The sequence below is a fragment of the Mustela putorius genome, unplaced genomic scaffold (assembly GCF_011764305.1).
Source record: "Mustela putorius furo isolate JIRA1106 unplaced genomic scaffold, ASM1176430v1.1 tig00000127_pilon_pilon_pilon, whole genome shotgun sequence".
In the NCBI taxonomy this organism is placed as follows: Eukaryota; Metazoa; Chordata; class Mammalia; order Carnivora; family Mustelidae; genus Mustela; species Mustela putorius.
The window spans coordinates 10118348-10133246 of NW_025421288.1; the positions used below are offsets into that span (position 1 = coordinate 10118348).

The 14899-nt window shown below is 52.8% G+C and overlaps 1 protein-coding gene across 2 annotated transcripts; it reads left to right on the forward strand.

The window, feature by feature from the left end:
- The first annotated feature begins 1515 nt into the window (after positions 1-1515).
- Positions 1516-14807, forward strand: VPS51 (VPS51 subunit of GARP complex). Of its 2 annotated transcripts, none has more exons than XM_004770086.3 (10): positions 1516-1849; positions 2331-2460; positions 10865-11011; positions 11115-11334; positions 11436-12153; positions 12541-12756; positions 12943-13161; positions 13516-13637; positions 13730-13817; positions 14420-14807. In XM_004770086.3, the coding sequence occupies exons 1-10, from the start codon at positions 1625-1627 to the stop codon at positions 14678-14680; spliced, it is 2346 nt and encodes a 781-aa protein (XP_004770143.1). In that variant the 5' UTR covers positions 1516-1624; the 3' UTR covers positions 14681-14807. The 2 variants fall into 2 exon arrangements, with proteins under 2 accessions (XP_004770143.1, XP_044920695.1); XM_045064760.1 differs by lacking the exon at positions 1516-1849 and adding an exon at positions 1875-1927.
- Positions 14808-14899: the final 92 nt, after the last annotated feature.

The following is a 14899-nucleotide window of genomic DNA, read 5'->3' on the forward strand; positions in this document are numbered from 1 at the left end:
CACAGATTGCAGGGGTCAGCAAACTTTTCCTGTAACGGACCGGACAGTAAATCATTTAGGTTTTGGCTCCCATAAGGTTGGTCGGTCTCACTCTTTTCTAAGATTTTACTTATTTATTTGACAGAGACACAGCTTGAGAGGGAACACAAGCAGGGGAAGTGGGAGGGGGAGAAGCAGGCTTCCTGCTGAGCAGGGAGCCTGATGAGGGGCTCCATCCCAGGACCCTGACCTTCTGCCTAACAACTGAGCTACCCAGGAGCCCCCATAAAGTTTCTCTCACAACAACTCAACACCTCTTTTGTAATGCAAAACCAGGCATAGAAAATATGTAAACAAGGAGGCCTGATTGTGTTCAAATAAAATTATAGACACTGGCAGAACTCATATACTTTCACATGATTTTCGTATTTTATGAAAATTGTCTTAAACTGAGATAGACATATTACATTATTTTTAAGTGTACAATGTAATGATTTGATATTTGTATATATTTTAAAAGGATCACAAATCTGGTTAACATCTGTCACCCTACAAGTTACAACTGTTTTTCTCCTGTTGAGAACTTTAAAGATCTACTCTGATTATAAGAATGTTACAAAATTTTCAGCTCATGAAATGTCATTTATATATATTTTTCTAACCATTAAAAACAAGCAAAAAAAGCAACACACTAGTCCTAGCTCACAGGCCAAATGAAAACAGGTGGTGGGATGTGTTTGGCCTGTGGGACCCCTGCCAAGGAATGATTAAACAAGGTGGTTACCATTCCAACACCCCCCCGCCCCCACCCCAGTCCCCGCCCCCGCCGCCAGCCAATCACAAGAAATGTTCCAAGGACCACCTCGATAAAGTCGCTTTCTCTATTAAAACTCATCCTTTCTCAATCTGAACTTCATTGCTGTCCGACTGAGCGCTGCACCTTGGTGGACACCTGCATTCTGATGAAATTGGATGCCTGAGAATGATCCTCGACATCAACACCAGCCCCTCACTTGTATGGCCCACCAGTCCCTGGCATCTCAAGAAATGGGCTTCTAAGCATGTATGTTGCGCTTGGGGACTTCAAAAAAAAAAAAAAAAAAGCAGCAGCAGCGGCAGCAGCATTAGCAGCTAGAGGCACTGCACGCCCTGTACGGGCATCTAACCCTCTCAGCCTTCTCGCAGACTCCTGTGAAGTCGCCCCCCACCCCGGATTAGGAATGGGGGAAACTGAGCCTCCCCCCCCCCCCCCCGGTAACGAGCCAATGCCAGGATGTCAGGCACACGCTCTCTGGCTCCACGGTCGGCGCTGCGTCCGCGGCATCCAGGGATGTATTCCGGGGGCTTTTGCGTGTGGGGCTGCGGGACTGGGAGCCACGACTCGCTTTCCTTCTGGGAGGGAAGCACCCCACAAGTTCCAGTCACTCCTTCCGCTCGAGAGGCTCGTGGGAACCTAGGGCTCTTCCGGAACCTCTTCGCTCGCGGAGGAAAGGGACGGGGGAACGCTAGTCTCGAAGGACCCAGGGTTGCAGGGGGACGTTTCAGCTAAAGGACTGCCTCGTTGCAACAAGAACTTTATGGCTCCCGGAAGTGCTTCCTCCCGGTCCTTTTCCCAGCCTCACGCCTGTGGGCTGCAGTTGGAGCGATGGCGGCGGCAGCCGCTGGGCCCGGTACGGGGTCTGGACCTGGGGACTCTCCCGAGGGGCCTGAGGCAGAGGCCCCGGAGCGTCGGCGGAAGGCGCACGGGATGCTGAAGCTTTACTACGGTCTCTCGGAGGGGGAGACGGCGGGGCGCCCCCCAGGGTCGGACCCCCTGGACCCGACGGATCTCAACGGGGCGCACTTCGACCCGGAAGTGTACCTGGACAAGGTGTGTTTTTGTGTGTTGGGGGAACCAAACCCCTGATACATTGCACCCCCAGGTCATGACTTCGACTTTGTTGCGGGGGTGAGGGAAGCAGGGGCTCCTAAAAACAAGACGACCCTCGGGGAGGAAGCGGGGGCAGAGCTGGAGTGTAAGGGGGGCATGGGCAGGCTTGCCCTGGCCTACGGAGGTGTGGAGTGTGAGGTGTCCGAGGCTGGTGTTCTGGTAGGCCGGCGGCAGGGGGCGTGGCCCGGGCGCTAATGGGCTCTGGACTGGGCCCTGGCTGGGTCTGAGCATTTCAAAGGCTGACAAACCCCAAACAGGGTCGAATCCAGTAACGACCTATGCCACCGATAGGCCCCATGTCTAGGATTCCTGACAGGGGTCGGATGAGGGTTTTCTTGCACCGAAAAACCGACCAGGTAGGGGTTAGCCGAGGGCCATGGGGGTCCCCGGACCTGAGCACTAAAACCCCGATTTCCTCCAGCTGCGTAGAGAGTGCCCCCTGGCCCAGCTGATGGACAGTGAGACAGACATGGTGCGGCAGATCCGGGCTCTGGACAGCGACATGCAGACCCTGGTCTATGAGAACTACAACAAGTTCATCTCCGCCACAGGTGATTCCCGCTGGGACACACAGTCCCGCTGCTTACCTGTTGTCCTGTGTTGGGGAAACCAGCAGGGGATTCAGGGGGAGGAGACCCAGACTGTAGGTTTTCCCTGACATTAATCCCATGTCACCTCTCTCTGAGAGCTTTGGTGGTCGAATGACTAGCGAGGTCATAGCTGCTCTCAGAGGGTTGCTCTAAGGATCAAAGGGGGGAAAAACCAAAATGAAATTTTAGACTGACGTGGGTTACCTGAACCACTTGGAGTCCCTGACACCAAGGATGTTTCGGGATGAGTTTGTTTCTCTTACTCGTGGTAGCTTTCTTCTCTTGTCCAGGTCTGTCTTGTGGCTGGGCTTGTCTCTCTTTCTCTCCCTTCCTCTATCCTTTGCCCCCTTTTATTATTTTTAAAAATTTTATTTTTTTGACACACAGAGATCACAAGCAGAGCAGGGAGGCAGGCGGGGGGTGGGTGGGGGGGGGAAGCAGGCTCCCTGCTGAGCAGAGAGCCCAATGCGGGACTCGATCCCAGGACCCTGAGATCATGACCTGAGCTGAAGGCAGAGGCTTAACTCACTGAGCCACCCAGGCACCCCCTTTTTCCCCTTTTAAATCGAGCAAAGAAACAGAAAACTTAGGACATTAAGGGACACAAAGATCATGTAAAGGTGGTTCCCCCCCTTCCTGCCCCCTTTATTCTCAGTCTAGGGACAGTGCTAGACAATGTTCAGCTATCAGTCACAGTAACTACTCTTCTTATGTTGGTGAAATGACTTTCATGATAATTTTGGACCCCTGTGTACTTAGTCCTAGAAGCGGGTCTTCAGGGTCTGTCTGTGGTTTCTGAGAATGTTGGGTGAACCTTTGTGAGGTTCATTCTGACATCTCTTACCCTACTACTGTCACAATGCTGGGTGTGGTCATTGTTCTTTTGTCTGATGTGAAGCAGGTTCAATGAGTAGGCATCTTTTATTTGCTAATAGCATCCACCAAAAAGAATTTCTAGGGAGCCCTGGGCATCTCAGCTGGCTAACAATCCAGCTCTTGATTTTGGTTCAGGCTGTGATCTCAGGGTCACAAGATGGAGATTGAGCCTGGTTGTTGGGGCTCCAAGCTCCGTGGGTGGTCTGCTTCTCTCTCCCACTCTTCCTCTCCCTCGGACCCTCCCCCACCATGGTCTCTCTAAAATAAATAAATCGTTTTTAAGAAAAGAAATCATCGTAATCTCTGAGCTACGAAATTTCCCACCAGAATTTTGCAAGCATTGCATTTTCCCTGTGTTAGAATTTGTATAGTTTTTTTTTTTTTTTTAAGATTTTATTTATTTACTTGACAGAGAGAAATCACAAGTAGATGGAGAGGCATGCAGAGAGAGAGAGAGGGAAGCAGGCCCCCTGCTGAGCAGAGAGCCCGATACGGGACTCGATCCCAGGACCCTGAGATCATGACCTGAGCCGAAGGCAGCGGCTTAACCCACTGAGCCACCCAGGCGCCCAGAATTTGTATAGTTTTGACATTGAGCTCTTAATGAGGATGGCTTGTTATTTTATCTTTTTCCTAAGAAAGGGAGAAAATTATAAAGTGAGTGTTGGAATCAGGGGTTCTAAATCTATAAATACTTTAAAGTCTTACATCCATTCAAGAAGTATTCATTGAATGCCTCTCCCCCCCCTCTTTTTTTTTTTTTTTTTGCCAAGAGCTGTTCTGCATATTGAGGGTATAGTAAAGAACCAGCTAGGTCGAGGTCCTTCCTGCAGCCCGTATCCTTGTTGGGGAGACAGTCAATAAATGAATGCACCAAGGCAGTAGTAAGTGCTAGAGGAAGAAAATAGAGTAGGGAGAAAAGAGTGATGTATGTGTGGGTCTGTCTTCAGCTAGAGTAAGTGTAAGACCCCTTGGAGGTGGTGACATTTGAGCAGGGCTTTCAGGAGAGCGAACCAGCCCTGGTTGGGGAGGAAGCAGCAGGGGCAGAGGCTCTGAAGAAAGGTCATGTCAGGCGAATTCAGGGTATGGCAGGAAGTTAAGGGGGAGCGAGGGAGGAGGAGAGAGGTGGATGGTGGTAGAGGCTTTTGTAGAAGACCAGATTTTGTAGGGCCATGAAAGTGTTTATGAGGATCCCGCTCTCTACTTGGAATGAGTTGAAATGAGGAGAATGGGGTAACCTAACTTTTATTTCAAAAGGACCCGTCTGTCCACTCTGTGGGGAAGGGACTAGAGGGAGGCACAGGTGGCCGAGCCCCCCATTAGGTGGCTGTTGCAGCAGTTCAGGCGAGATGCTGGTGGCATGGACCAAGATGGCAGCAGGGGAAAGTGGAAGGATCTGAAATTGGTTTTGAATTGCTTACTTGAAGGGTGTGGAGTTCAGAGAAGGCTGGAACTCGAGGTACGGGGGAGTAGGAGGGGCTCTGATGGAGAAAGTGTGCAGAGAGAAGAAGTCTAAGGACTGAGCCCTGGGGCATCCTGACATTCAGAAGTATTGAAGAGAAGGAGGATCTCATTTGCAGAGGTTTGAGGACAGTCAGGGGCCTGGGTATCTGAGCAGCCACAGGAGGGAAGCATTCCAAAAAATAGAATTGATCCGCTTGGCTGAAACATTAGCATTTGGAGTGCTGATGGATGGTGCAGAGAGAGGGGAATGGCAGGGGCAGAGTCTTTGGGAAAGGGGGAGGAGATAGAGCATTGCAGGGGCAGGGGGTTGGCCTTCACCAAGGGTCAGGAGCGCCTCTGCTGGAGCAGGGAGAGCTGCGTGTGGGCAGGGCCAGTCAGGCGGGCAGCTGTTGGAGAGCATAAGTACATAGTAAGGAAGTTTGCCTTTATCCGTACTAAGCACTAAGCTAAGCAAGGAGTTCAGACACAAGAGTGATACGGCAGATTTCTGTTCTGAAAAGATCCCTCCAGCTGCTCTGGGAGGAGTGGGTTGGAGAGGTGGCTGGAGGGAGGCCTTTTCGCTTGTCCAAGCTAGAGATCTGGGGAGCTTACATCAGGTTGGTAGCGGTGGAGATGGACGGTGATGGACAAACAGAAATATCTGCGACAGTATCGATGGGCCATGGTGTTGAGGAGCTTTGGGCATAAAGAATGACCCCGAGGTTTCAGCTTGATGGTCGGGTGGTGGGTGTGGTGCTCAAGAAACCGCAAGAAAATCAGGTTGGGAAGAGGGTCATGATGAGCTAGAGTTTTGGTTTAGTTTGGTTGGATTATTACCTCTAAAGGGGAGCCAGGCGTGAAATGAACCTGGGAGATCCTATGGGGCGAAGCATGTCAGATAATCACAGCATCTGCTGCCAGACTGTCAGAAGAAACCTTTTTTTTTTTTTTTTTTAAGATTTTTATTTATTTGACAGAGAGATCACAAGTAGGCAGAGAGAGTAAGGGGAAGCAGGCTCCCTGCCGAGCAGAGAGCCCGACACGGGACTCGGTCCCAGGACCCCAAGATCATGACCTGAGCCAAAGGCAGAGGTTTAACCCACTGAGCCACCCAGTTGCCCCAAATAAAATCTTAAAAAAACAAAAACAGTGAGATACTACTGCACACCACTGGGATTTCCAGAAAATGGAATATGACAGATGTTGATGAAGATGTGGAGGGTTTGGTACTCTCATATTACTGGCAGGAAGACAGAATGGTGCACCTGGAAATACTTTGGCTGTTCCTCAAAGAGCTAAGCACAGAGTTAGCATACACCCCAGAAATTCCACTGAAGAGAACTGAAAACACGTTCACGCAAAAGCACGTACGTGAATGCACTCATAGCAGCATTATTCATAGTAGCCCATAGGAGGAATCCAGATGGTCACCAGTTGGTGGATGGGGAGACAGATGTGGATCCACACAATAGAACATACCTCGGCCATAATAAACCACGACATATGGATTCACGCTGTAATGTAGAGAACGTTGCAGATGTGCCTAATGAAAGAAGCCAGGTGCAAAAGGCCACATTTTGTATAATTCCATTTGAGTTAAATGTACAGAACAGACAAATGCATAGAAATAGAAAACAGATGAGTGGTTGGCAGGGCCTGAGGCAAGGGAGAAATAAGGAGTGACTGCCACGGGCTACGGGGCTTCTCTTTGGGGTGCTAAGTGTTCTGGAACTAGATGATGGTATCAGTTAGATGATTTTTTTCTTTTTTTTGGAAGTTTTAGCTTAGTGTTTTTTTTTTTTAATTTATATCCAGTTAATTACCATAGAATGTATTGTTTGTTTTGGGATATAGGTCTGTGCTTCCTTGGTCTTCTATAAGACTTAGTGTTTATTACAACAGTTAAACAATCTTGTGACTATACTAAAAATATTAAAAAGCACTGAATTTTTTTTTTTTTAGAGATTTTATTTATTTATTTGTCAGAGAGAGAGCAAGCGAGAGCGAGCACAGGCAGACAGAGTGGAAGGCAGAGTCAGAGGAAGAAGCAGGCTCCCTGCGGAGCAAGGAGCCCGATGTGGGACTCGATTCCAGGACGCTGGGATCATGACCTGAGCCGAAGGCAGCTGCTTAACCAACTGAGCCACCCAGGCGTCCAAAAAGCACTGAATTTTTAAAAAAAGATTTTGAGAGAGAGAGAGAGCATGTGAGTGGGGGTAGAGGGGCAGAGGAAGAAGGAGCCCGACATGGGGCTCGATCCTAGGACCCTGGGATCATGACCTGAGTGGAAGACAGATGCTCAATCGACTGAGCCACCCAGGGTGCCCCCAAAACCACTGAATTTTATGGTATCCCGATCATATCCCAGTTAAAAACCAAAATGCTAAACAGGGATCAAGTCAGGTTTGTCCTCCAGGCTGCACTTTGCCAACCTCTGGCCTCGATATTTAGGTTTTGTAATAATTGCATTTATCTGTTTCAAAACTGAAAAGGTCTCAAAGGTTGTACCGAGAAAAGCCTCTTCCCATTCCTTTCCCCAGGTAGTGACAGAGCAACCTTTAACAGTAAACGTTATTGAAGACGCGCAGACATAGAGAAAAGTGCACAGGTCACAGGAGGACAGCTGCCGGAGTTTCCTGAATGGAACCCACCCGCAGTCAGCACCCAGGCTGGCAGGGCCCCTGCAGCCTCCTACCAGCCACCACCCACTCCTCTCCCAAGCTAGGATCTGGGTGTCCAAACATTTGCCCTGGTGCCAGCTGCTTTTCTTAACAGGCTGCAAATAGTTCAAGGATGTGCAGTGTAGTCTTTATTACTCAGTGGTGTGGGATTTTGTGTTGTTGTTTTTTCACATGGTAACAACTTTTGTTTCCATTTCAATGGCTCTGTGCCTGTGCATTCAGCAACAGTGACACCAGCAGTAGGTTTTCTTTTACTCTGTTTCAGTGACAACTTAGTGTTTGGATTCTTTTTTTTTTCCCCTTTGGAAGTCAGACTCAAGGACCCAAATACCTACTCCAAAAAGGAATCTGCTCTTTTGATGGTATCATTTGACAGACCTGGAAGGAGGTTATGTCAACAAGTTACACTGTTTATAAGCAAAACAGAATTTGGGGGAGGATGAAATGCCTCTTGGGCTTCCAGGCTTCTCCATGACCGTTAGCCCATGATCCTTCTGGTGCCTCAGCTTCCCTCTTTTGCCTTTGCTCTCCTTTTATTCAGGTTTTTAAAAAAATATTATTTATTTTTTTATTTGACAGAGAGAGAGAGAGAAATCACAAATAGGCAGAGAGGCAGGCAGAGAAAGAGAGAGAGAGAGAGAGAAGAAAGCAGGCTCCCTCCTGAACAGAGAGCCCAATGCGGGGCTCGATCCCAGGACCCTGAGGTCACGACCTGAGCCGAAGGCAGAGGCTTAACCCACTGAGCCACCCAGGCGCCCCCTTTTCTTCAGTTTTTAACTGCGCAGCACTGTGTGTGCTGTGTTCTTTAATTCACTGTCAGTGGCTTGGCAATGCAATCATCCTTTTCTAACAAAATACAAACACCTCCAGAGTAGGGCCCCAACGAGTAGTATAGTCATTTCATTTATGTGAGTTTACTTTTTAGCAACTTTCCTCTCTAGAGAATCATCTCTAAGAATAAGGATGAGTGGGTCTTGTGCCATAGACCGCGTTGCTAACATGAACAGCTCGTTTTGCTGATTCATGGCTTCCTTGTATAAATTTTTAGAACCTCTCGGTTGCTCCATAGATTTTCGCTCTGTGGGTTCTTTCTTATCTTCCCTGTTTTTTTTTCCTGCAACTTCTGTGTCTGTTCCCTTTGATTTCCCTAGTCATTGTCATTGATGTTTCTTTCCTTACCTTGCTTCTCTTGCTGTCTCCCCAAGTTGGTTTGCTGCCCCAGGCCTGCTCAGAGAATATTCCCATGGTCCAGGAGCCACACACAAACCAGGTATGGGTGGGAAGACTCACGGATGACTGTAGGTAGATGTTGCCGGGCTCCTTTCCATAAACATTCATCAGTTTGCACGACCACCGGCAGCTAAGAGCATAGCTCTTCGTAAATACCGTGGTCAATACCCTGGTCGTTTTTCATCTTTGACAATCCCATAGGTGAAAAGTGAAAATCTCTGTAGTTGCCATTTTTCTGTGAGGGAGGTGGAACATCTTTTGCCTGTTTAAGAGCTGTTGGATATCCTTGTCTCTGAACTGCCTGTTCATGTCTTTTTCCTATTTTTCTATAGGGCTGTTCTTTTTCATATTGATTTAGAAGAATTCTTTATATACTAAGGAAAAATAGCCCTCTATGAAATGACCTGCAGCTCTTCTTAAATTTTATTTATTATTTTTAAGGGGCGCCTGGGTGGCTCAGTGGTTAAGCCGCTGCCTTCGGCTCGGGTCATGATCTCAGGGTCCTGGGATCAAGCCCCGCATCGGGCTCTCTGCTCAGCAGGGAGCCTGCTTCCTCCTCTCTCTCTGCCTGCCTCTCTGCCTGCTTGTGATCTCTCTCTCTCTCTGTCAAATAAATAAATAAATAAATCTTTATTATTTTTAAAAAGATTTTATTTATTTGACAGCGAGAGAGCATGAGAGAGAGCGAGTGGATCATGACCTGAGCTGAAGGCAGACATTCACTGACTGAACCACCCAGGTGCCCCTTTTTAAAAAATTTCATCTTTGGGGCACCTGGGTGGCTCAGTCATTAAGCATCTGCTTTTGGCTCAGGTCATGATCCCAGAGTCCGGGGATAGAGCCCCGCATCTGGCTCCCTACTCGGCAGGGAGTCTGCTGCTCCCTCTCCCTGTCTCTCAAATAAATAGATAAAATCTTTTTTAAAAATTTCATCTTGATTTAGCTCATGGTGGTTTTTGCAGATCAAACAATTGTATTAATCTGCTCTTTGATGACTTCTGATGAGGTGTTGTAGAGTGACCTTTCCATCCCTAATATTATTTAAAATTCTCCCTGATTTTCTTCACATACTTTTGTGATTACATTTTAAAATCACACTTAAACTTGGATTCATCTGTTCTGTGTGTGATTGTGTGTGTGTCAGGTGTGAGGTCTGAATCCAGCTATACTTTTGTTTCAAATGGCTCTCCATTTGTCCCAACACTATTTGTAGAATAATTAATCTTTTGCCCACTGATTTGGAATGGTACCCTTATCCCAATAATACATTTCTTTTTTTATGGATTTTTATTTTATTTTATTTTATTTTAAGGTTTATTTATTTATTAGAGAGAGCAGAGGATGTGAGAGAGAATAGGATTGGGGGGAGGGGCAGAGGGAGAAGCAGACTTCCTGCTGAGCAGGGAGCCTGATGCAGGGGCTTGATCTCAGGACCCTGGAACCATGACCTGAGCAGAAGGCAGACAGTGATCAGCAATGTAGAGGTGTGGCACCGAGGACAATAGGGATGGCAGCAAGAAGGGTGTAGTTTGATGGCATGGTCTTCCAAGAAGATGGGGTGTCTTAAAGGGAGGAAGAGTAGAAACTATCTAGACGTGTCAAGGGGCCAGGCTCTGAGGCACTGGGTATGAAAAGAACTGTCTCCTTAGGCAGGTTTCCCTTAAGACAAAAGGGAAAGGACCCTTCAGAGAGGGTTGGCTGTGTTCCAGAAGGTGAAGTGAAAGGGCTTGGGCGTTCTGGGAAGGACATGAAGGTGTCTCCTCCGTGCCAGGCAGTGGGTTGGACACAGAGGATGCCCCTCAGCAGGAGCAGACAGCTTCCTGCCACGTGCTCTGTGCTCTCCTTTGGCATCTTGTGTGCAGGGACTGTGGGTCCGTAAGCCTCTCCACACTGCACCAGGGCACACCAGGGGCGCTCCCTTCCATTTACTGTGACTAAGCACCATGTCAGACCCTTTTGCACTGAATCATCAATGTGACCCTTGAGCTGGCTCAGGAGCATCTGGGAAAGAGGCGCGCAGGCACACAGGTGCATGAGTGTGTGTTTGGGGGGAGCATTTGGATCCTGCCTCAAGCTGAGCGCTGCCCTTGTGCCAAGTATCCCCCTTGCCCTCTCCCGCTCCCTTGCCCGCCCAGACACCATCCGGAAGATGAAGAACGACTTCCGGAAGATGGAGGACGAGATGGACCGGCTGGCCACCAACATGGCGGTGATCACGGACTTCAGCGCGCGCATCAGCGCCACCCTGCAGGACCGCCACGAGCGCATCACCAAGCTAGCAGGTGGGCTGGGCCCCGGAGCCGGAGCGGGAGCCGGAGCCGGAGCCGGAGCCAGAGCGGGTCGCCCGGAGCCCTGGGGCTCACACCACCTGTCCCCGTCCCCCAGGCGTCCACGCACTGCTGCGGAAGCTGCAGTTCCTCTTCGAGCTGCCCTCGCGCCTCACCAAGTGCGTGGAGCTGGGCGCCTACGGGCAGGCGGTGCGCTACCAGGGCCGCGCGCGGGCCGTGCTGCAGCAGTACCAGCACCTGCCCTCGTTCCGCGCCATCCAGGACGACTGCCAGGTCATCACGGCTCGTCTGGCTCAGCAGCTGCGGCAGCGCTTCAGGTGTGGCCCCCGGGGCGCTGACCCACCCCACCGAGCGTCTACCCCACACCCCACCCCGACCTGTGTCAGCCTGTCCTTCACCGCCACCTCGCACCTCGCAGGGAGGGCGGCTCTGGCGCCCCGGAGCAGGCAGAGTGCGTGGAGCTGCTGCTGGCCCTGGGCGAGCCCGCGGAGGAGCTGTGTGACGAGTTCCTGGCGCATGCCCGCGGGCGGCTGGAGGCCGAGCTGCAGAGCCTGGAGGCAGAGCTGGGGCCCTCCCCTCCCGCTCCCGACGTCTTAGAATTCACCGATCTCGGAGGAAGTGGCTTCGTGGGTGGCCTCTGCCAGGTGGCCTCGGCCTACCAGGAGCTGTTTGCGGCCCAGGGCCCGGCGGGTGCCGAGAAGCTGGCGGCCTTCGCCCGGGAGCTGGGTGGCCGCTACTTCGCGCTGGTGGAGCGGCGGCTGGCACAGGAGCAGGGCAGTGGTGACAACTCGCTGCTAGTGCGGGCGCTGGACCGCTTCCATCGGCGCCTGCGCGCGCCTGGGGCCTTGCTGGCCGCTGCAGGGCTGGCGGAGGCCGCCACGGAGATCGTGGAGCGGGTGGCCAGGGAGCGCCTGGGCCACCACCTGCAGGGCCTGCGCGCCGCCTTCCTGGGTTGCCTGACCGACGTGCGGCAGGCTTTGGCTGCACCTCGCCTGGCTGGAAAGGAAGGCCCCGGCCTGGCCGAGTTGCTGGCCAACGTGGCCAGCTCCATCCTGAGCCACATCAAGGCCTCCCTGGCAGCTGTGCACCTCTTCACGGCCAAGGAGGTGTCCTTCTCCAACAAGCCCTACTTCCGGGTATGGCCTGCCTTTGGGCATATTCCCCCCCACCCCCATTCTGGGCATTCTTTTATTCATCCTAGAGTTTGGCAGTTTGCAGGGCACCAGTCCTTGCCCAGGAGCTCTGGATGTGGTTTCAGACAGTCAGGAGGAAGGCTGGCACAGCCTGGAGGGGAGGGGAAGGCTGGAGGGCATCCGCAAGCAGGGTCCCCAGCACTGGCTTTGTCCCTTTGCAGCCCCCCCCACCCCCCACCAAGCAGGGGAGCTGCTCTTGGGTCCTGGAATGCAGGAGGAAGCTGTCCCTTGGAGAGGGGCCAGGGCATTTAGAGTCCTAGACAAGGGTCGCTAGCAGCCCCTGCCTGGGAGAGGGAACCTGCTATGTATCCGGGGCCCTCCTTCTCACAGGGCGAGTTCTGCAGCCAGGGTGTTCGCGAGGGCCTCATCGTGGGCTTCATCCGCTCCATGTGCCAGACAGCGCAGAGCTTTTGTGACAGCCCTGGGGAGAAGGGGGGTGCCACACCGCCAGCTCTGCTCCTGCTGCTCTCCCGCCTCTGCCTGGACTATGAGACAGCCACCATCTCCTACATCCTCACCCTCACTGATGAACAGTTTCTCGTGCAGGTGAACCACTAGCTCGCAGCAGGGTCAGGGATGGTGGTCCCCCACGGGCAGGGCTGTCGTGGTCAGACTCAGGCCAGCTGCCTAGGCCCTGCCCCAGCCCAGCCTGTGCCCTGCTCCTGCCTGGCAGGGGCCCCTGAGCTGCCCCCAGCACTCACTGTCTCTCTGTCCTCTGCGCCCCTGGCTCAGGACCAGTCTCCGGTGACGCCCGTGAGCACGCTGTGTGCGGAGGCGAGAGAGACGGCACGGAGGCTACTGACCCACTATGTGAAGGTGCAGGGCCTGGTCATCTCGCAGATGCTGCGCAAGAGCGTGGAGACCAGGGACTGGCTCAGCACCCTGGAGCCCCGGAACGTGCGCGCCGTCATGAAGCGGGTGGTAGAGGACACCACGGCGATTGACGTGCAGGTGCTTACCCCCAGGCTGGCCGGGGGCTCCTGATGCAGGCTGTGGGTGTGGGGGTAGCAGCCTTCGGAAGATCAAGACATCAGTGCCTGCGTCTGTGGCCTTGTTCCTCCTCAGTCCTGGCTCCGGGTATCTTTGCCCCGCTTCATCCAGGGAATCAGGGCGGGCAGGGCTAGCACGGAAGATGGAGCCTCAGCACCAAGTCTTATGTCCCACCTTTGCCCCACTCCCCTGGTTCTCTAAACAATGACCAGGTACCAACTAGATACCAGGTCCCCACTACCCTGTGATTCATTTAGGGTGTCCTGGAGGCTCCGTTTGCTCTGGCCTCCTTGCAATGCGTCCTTTCACCACCAGGTGGGGCTTCTGTATGAAGAGGGTGTCCGCAAGGCCCAGAGCAGCGACTCCAGCAAAAGGACCTTCTCTGTGTACAGCAGCTCTCGGCAGCAGGGCCGCTATGCACCTAGCTACACGCCCAGGTCTGGCTGGCCAGGGTAACCCCAGGGGGAATGGACAGAGGAGGATGGGGGTGCAGGGTGGGCTCTGATTGCTTGTCTTCCCCACCATCCAGCGCCCCAATGGACACTAATCTCTTGAGCAACATCCAGAAGCTGTTTTCTGAGCGTATTGACGTGTTCAGCCCTGTGGAGTTCAACAAGGTCTGAGTCCGCAGTGACCCCACCTTCCAGGGTCCCTTGGGAAGGTTGGCTGAAGCAGTCCCATACTGAGTCAGGGAACCTCGGACTCTGTCCCTACCCAGGCTCCATCTCTGGGCTGTTTCTAGGAGTGAACGGTCATTCAGAGCCCCACTGTCACCATATCCCTTGGCCCTCTGCCCTGACTTTGGTATGCTCCCAGCCTGGGTCTGGATGTGCATTAGAATGCTTCTTTGACTCTTGTCCTTTTTGTTAAAGTAGTCCCGGTCCTCCCCAGGAATTCCTGTCCACACCTTCCTCTCCGCAAACCAGCCCACATTCTGGCACTTGGTGTTCTTTTAACTCAGCAAGCCTCTCGGCTCCCCATGTTAGTGCTGACTCCCTCCTCTGCTTCTGATCGTTGGGCCATCCCTGTCTGTTCTCCAGAAGATGGTGCCAACATTGTATCTGTCCCTCCCTCTTAGGGGGTCCTGGGACTTTTACACCCTGGCCTCTTGCTGTCTCTCTGGCCCCTGCCCAGAACGCGCGCGGGTGCCCTTAGGAACCCAGTGCCCCTTCCCAACGCGGGCTGTCCCAGGGCTGCATTCCTGTATCCTTGCCCGCAGGTATCCGTGCTAACCGGCATCATCAAGATCAGCCTGAAGACGCTGCTCGAATGCGTGCGGCTGCGCACCTTTGGGCGCTTCGGCCTGCAGCAGGTGCAGGTGGACTGTCACTTCCTGCAGCTCTACCTGTGGCGTTTCGTGGCCGATGAGGAGCTTGTGCACCTGCTGCTGGATGAAGTGGTGGCCTCGGCCGCCCTGCGCTGCCCGGACCCAGTGCCCATGGAACCCAGTGTCGTCGAGGTCATCTGTGAGCGAGGCTAGGCGGGGCTGCTGCCATGCGCGGGCTTGCGCTATCGCCCCAGCCTCCCCATCCCCCGGTCTCCAGTGCGTCCTCGGCCCGCTCCCCTCCTGGCCTCCAGACCCCGCAATAAAGACGTGTTGTCTCCTCCCCTCTCTGGCTTGCGGGGGCGGGGCCGGCTGGGGGTGGAGTTGTGGGGTGGCTCGGGAGGCGCCCGTGGCCGACCCGCCCCCCGAGCCGAT

What these genes read in the sequence shown, in the direction of transcription:
- VPS51 (XM_004770086.3), top strand. Translation starts at nt 1,625, where the DNA reads ATGGCGGCGGCAGCCGCTGGGCCCGGTACGGGGTCTGGACCTGGGGAC. An exon ending in CCAACAAGCCCTACTTCCGG is followed by an intron (nt 12,154 to 12,540) that starts GTATGGCCTGCC and finishes TCCTTCTCACAG; the next exon opens with GGCGAGTTCTGCAGCCAGGG. An exon ending in CCACGGCGATTGACGTGCAG is followed by an intron (nt 13,162 to 13,515) that starts GTGCTTACCCCC and finishes TTTCACCACCAG; the next exon opens with GTGGGGCTTCTGTATGAAGA.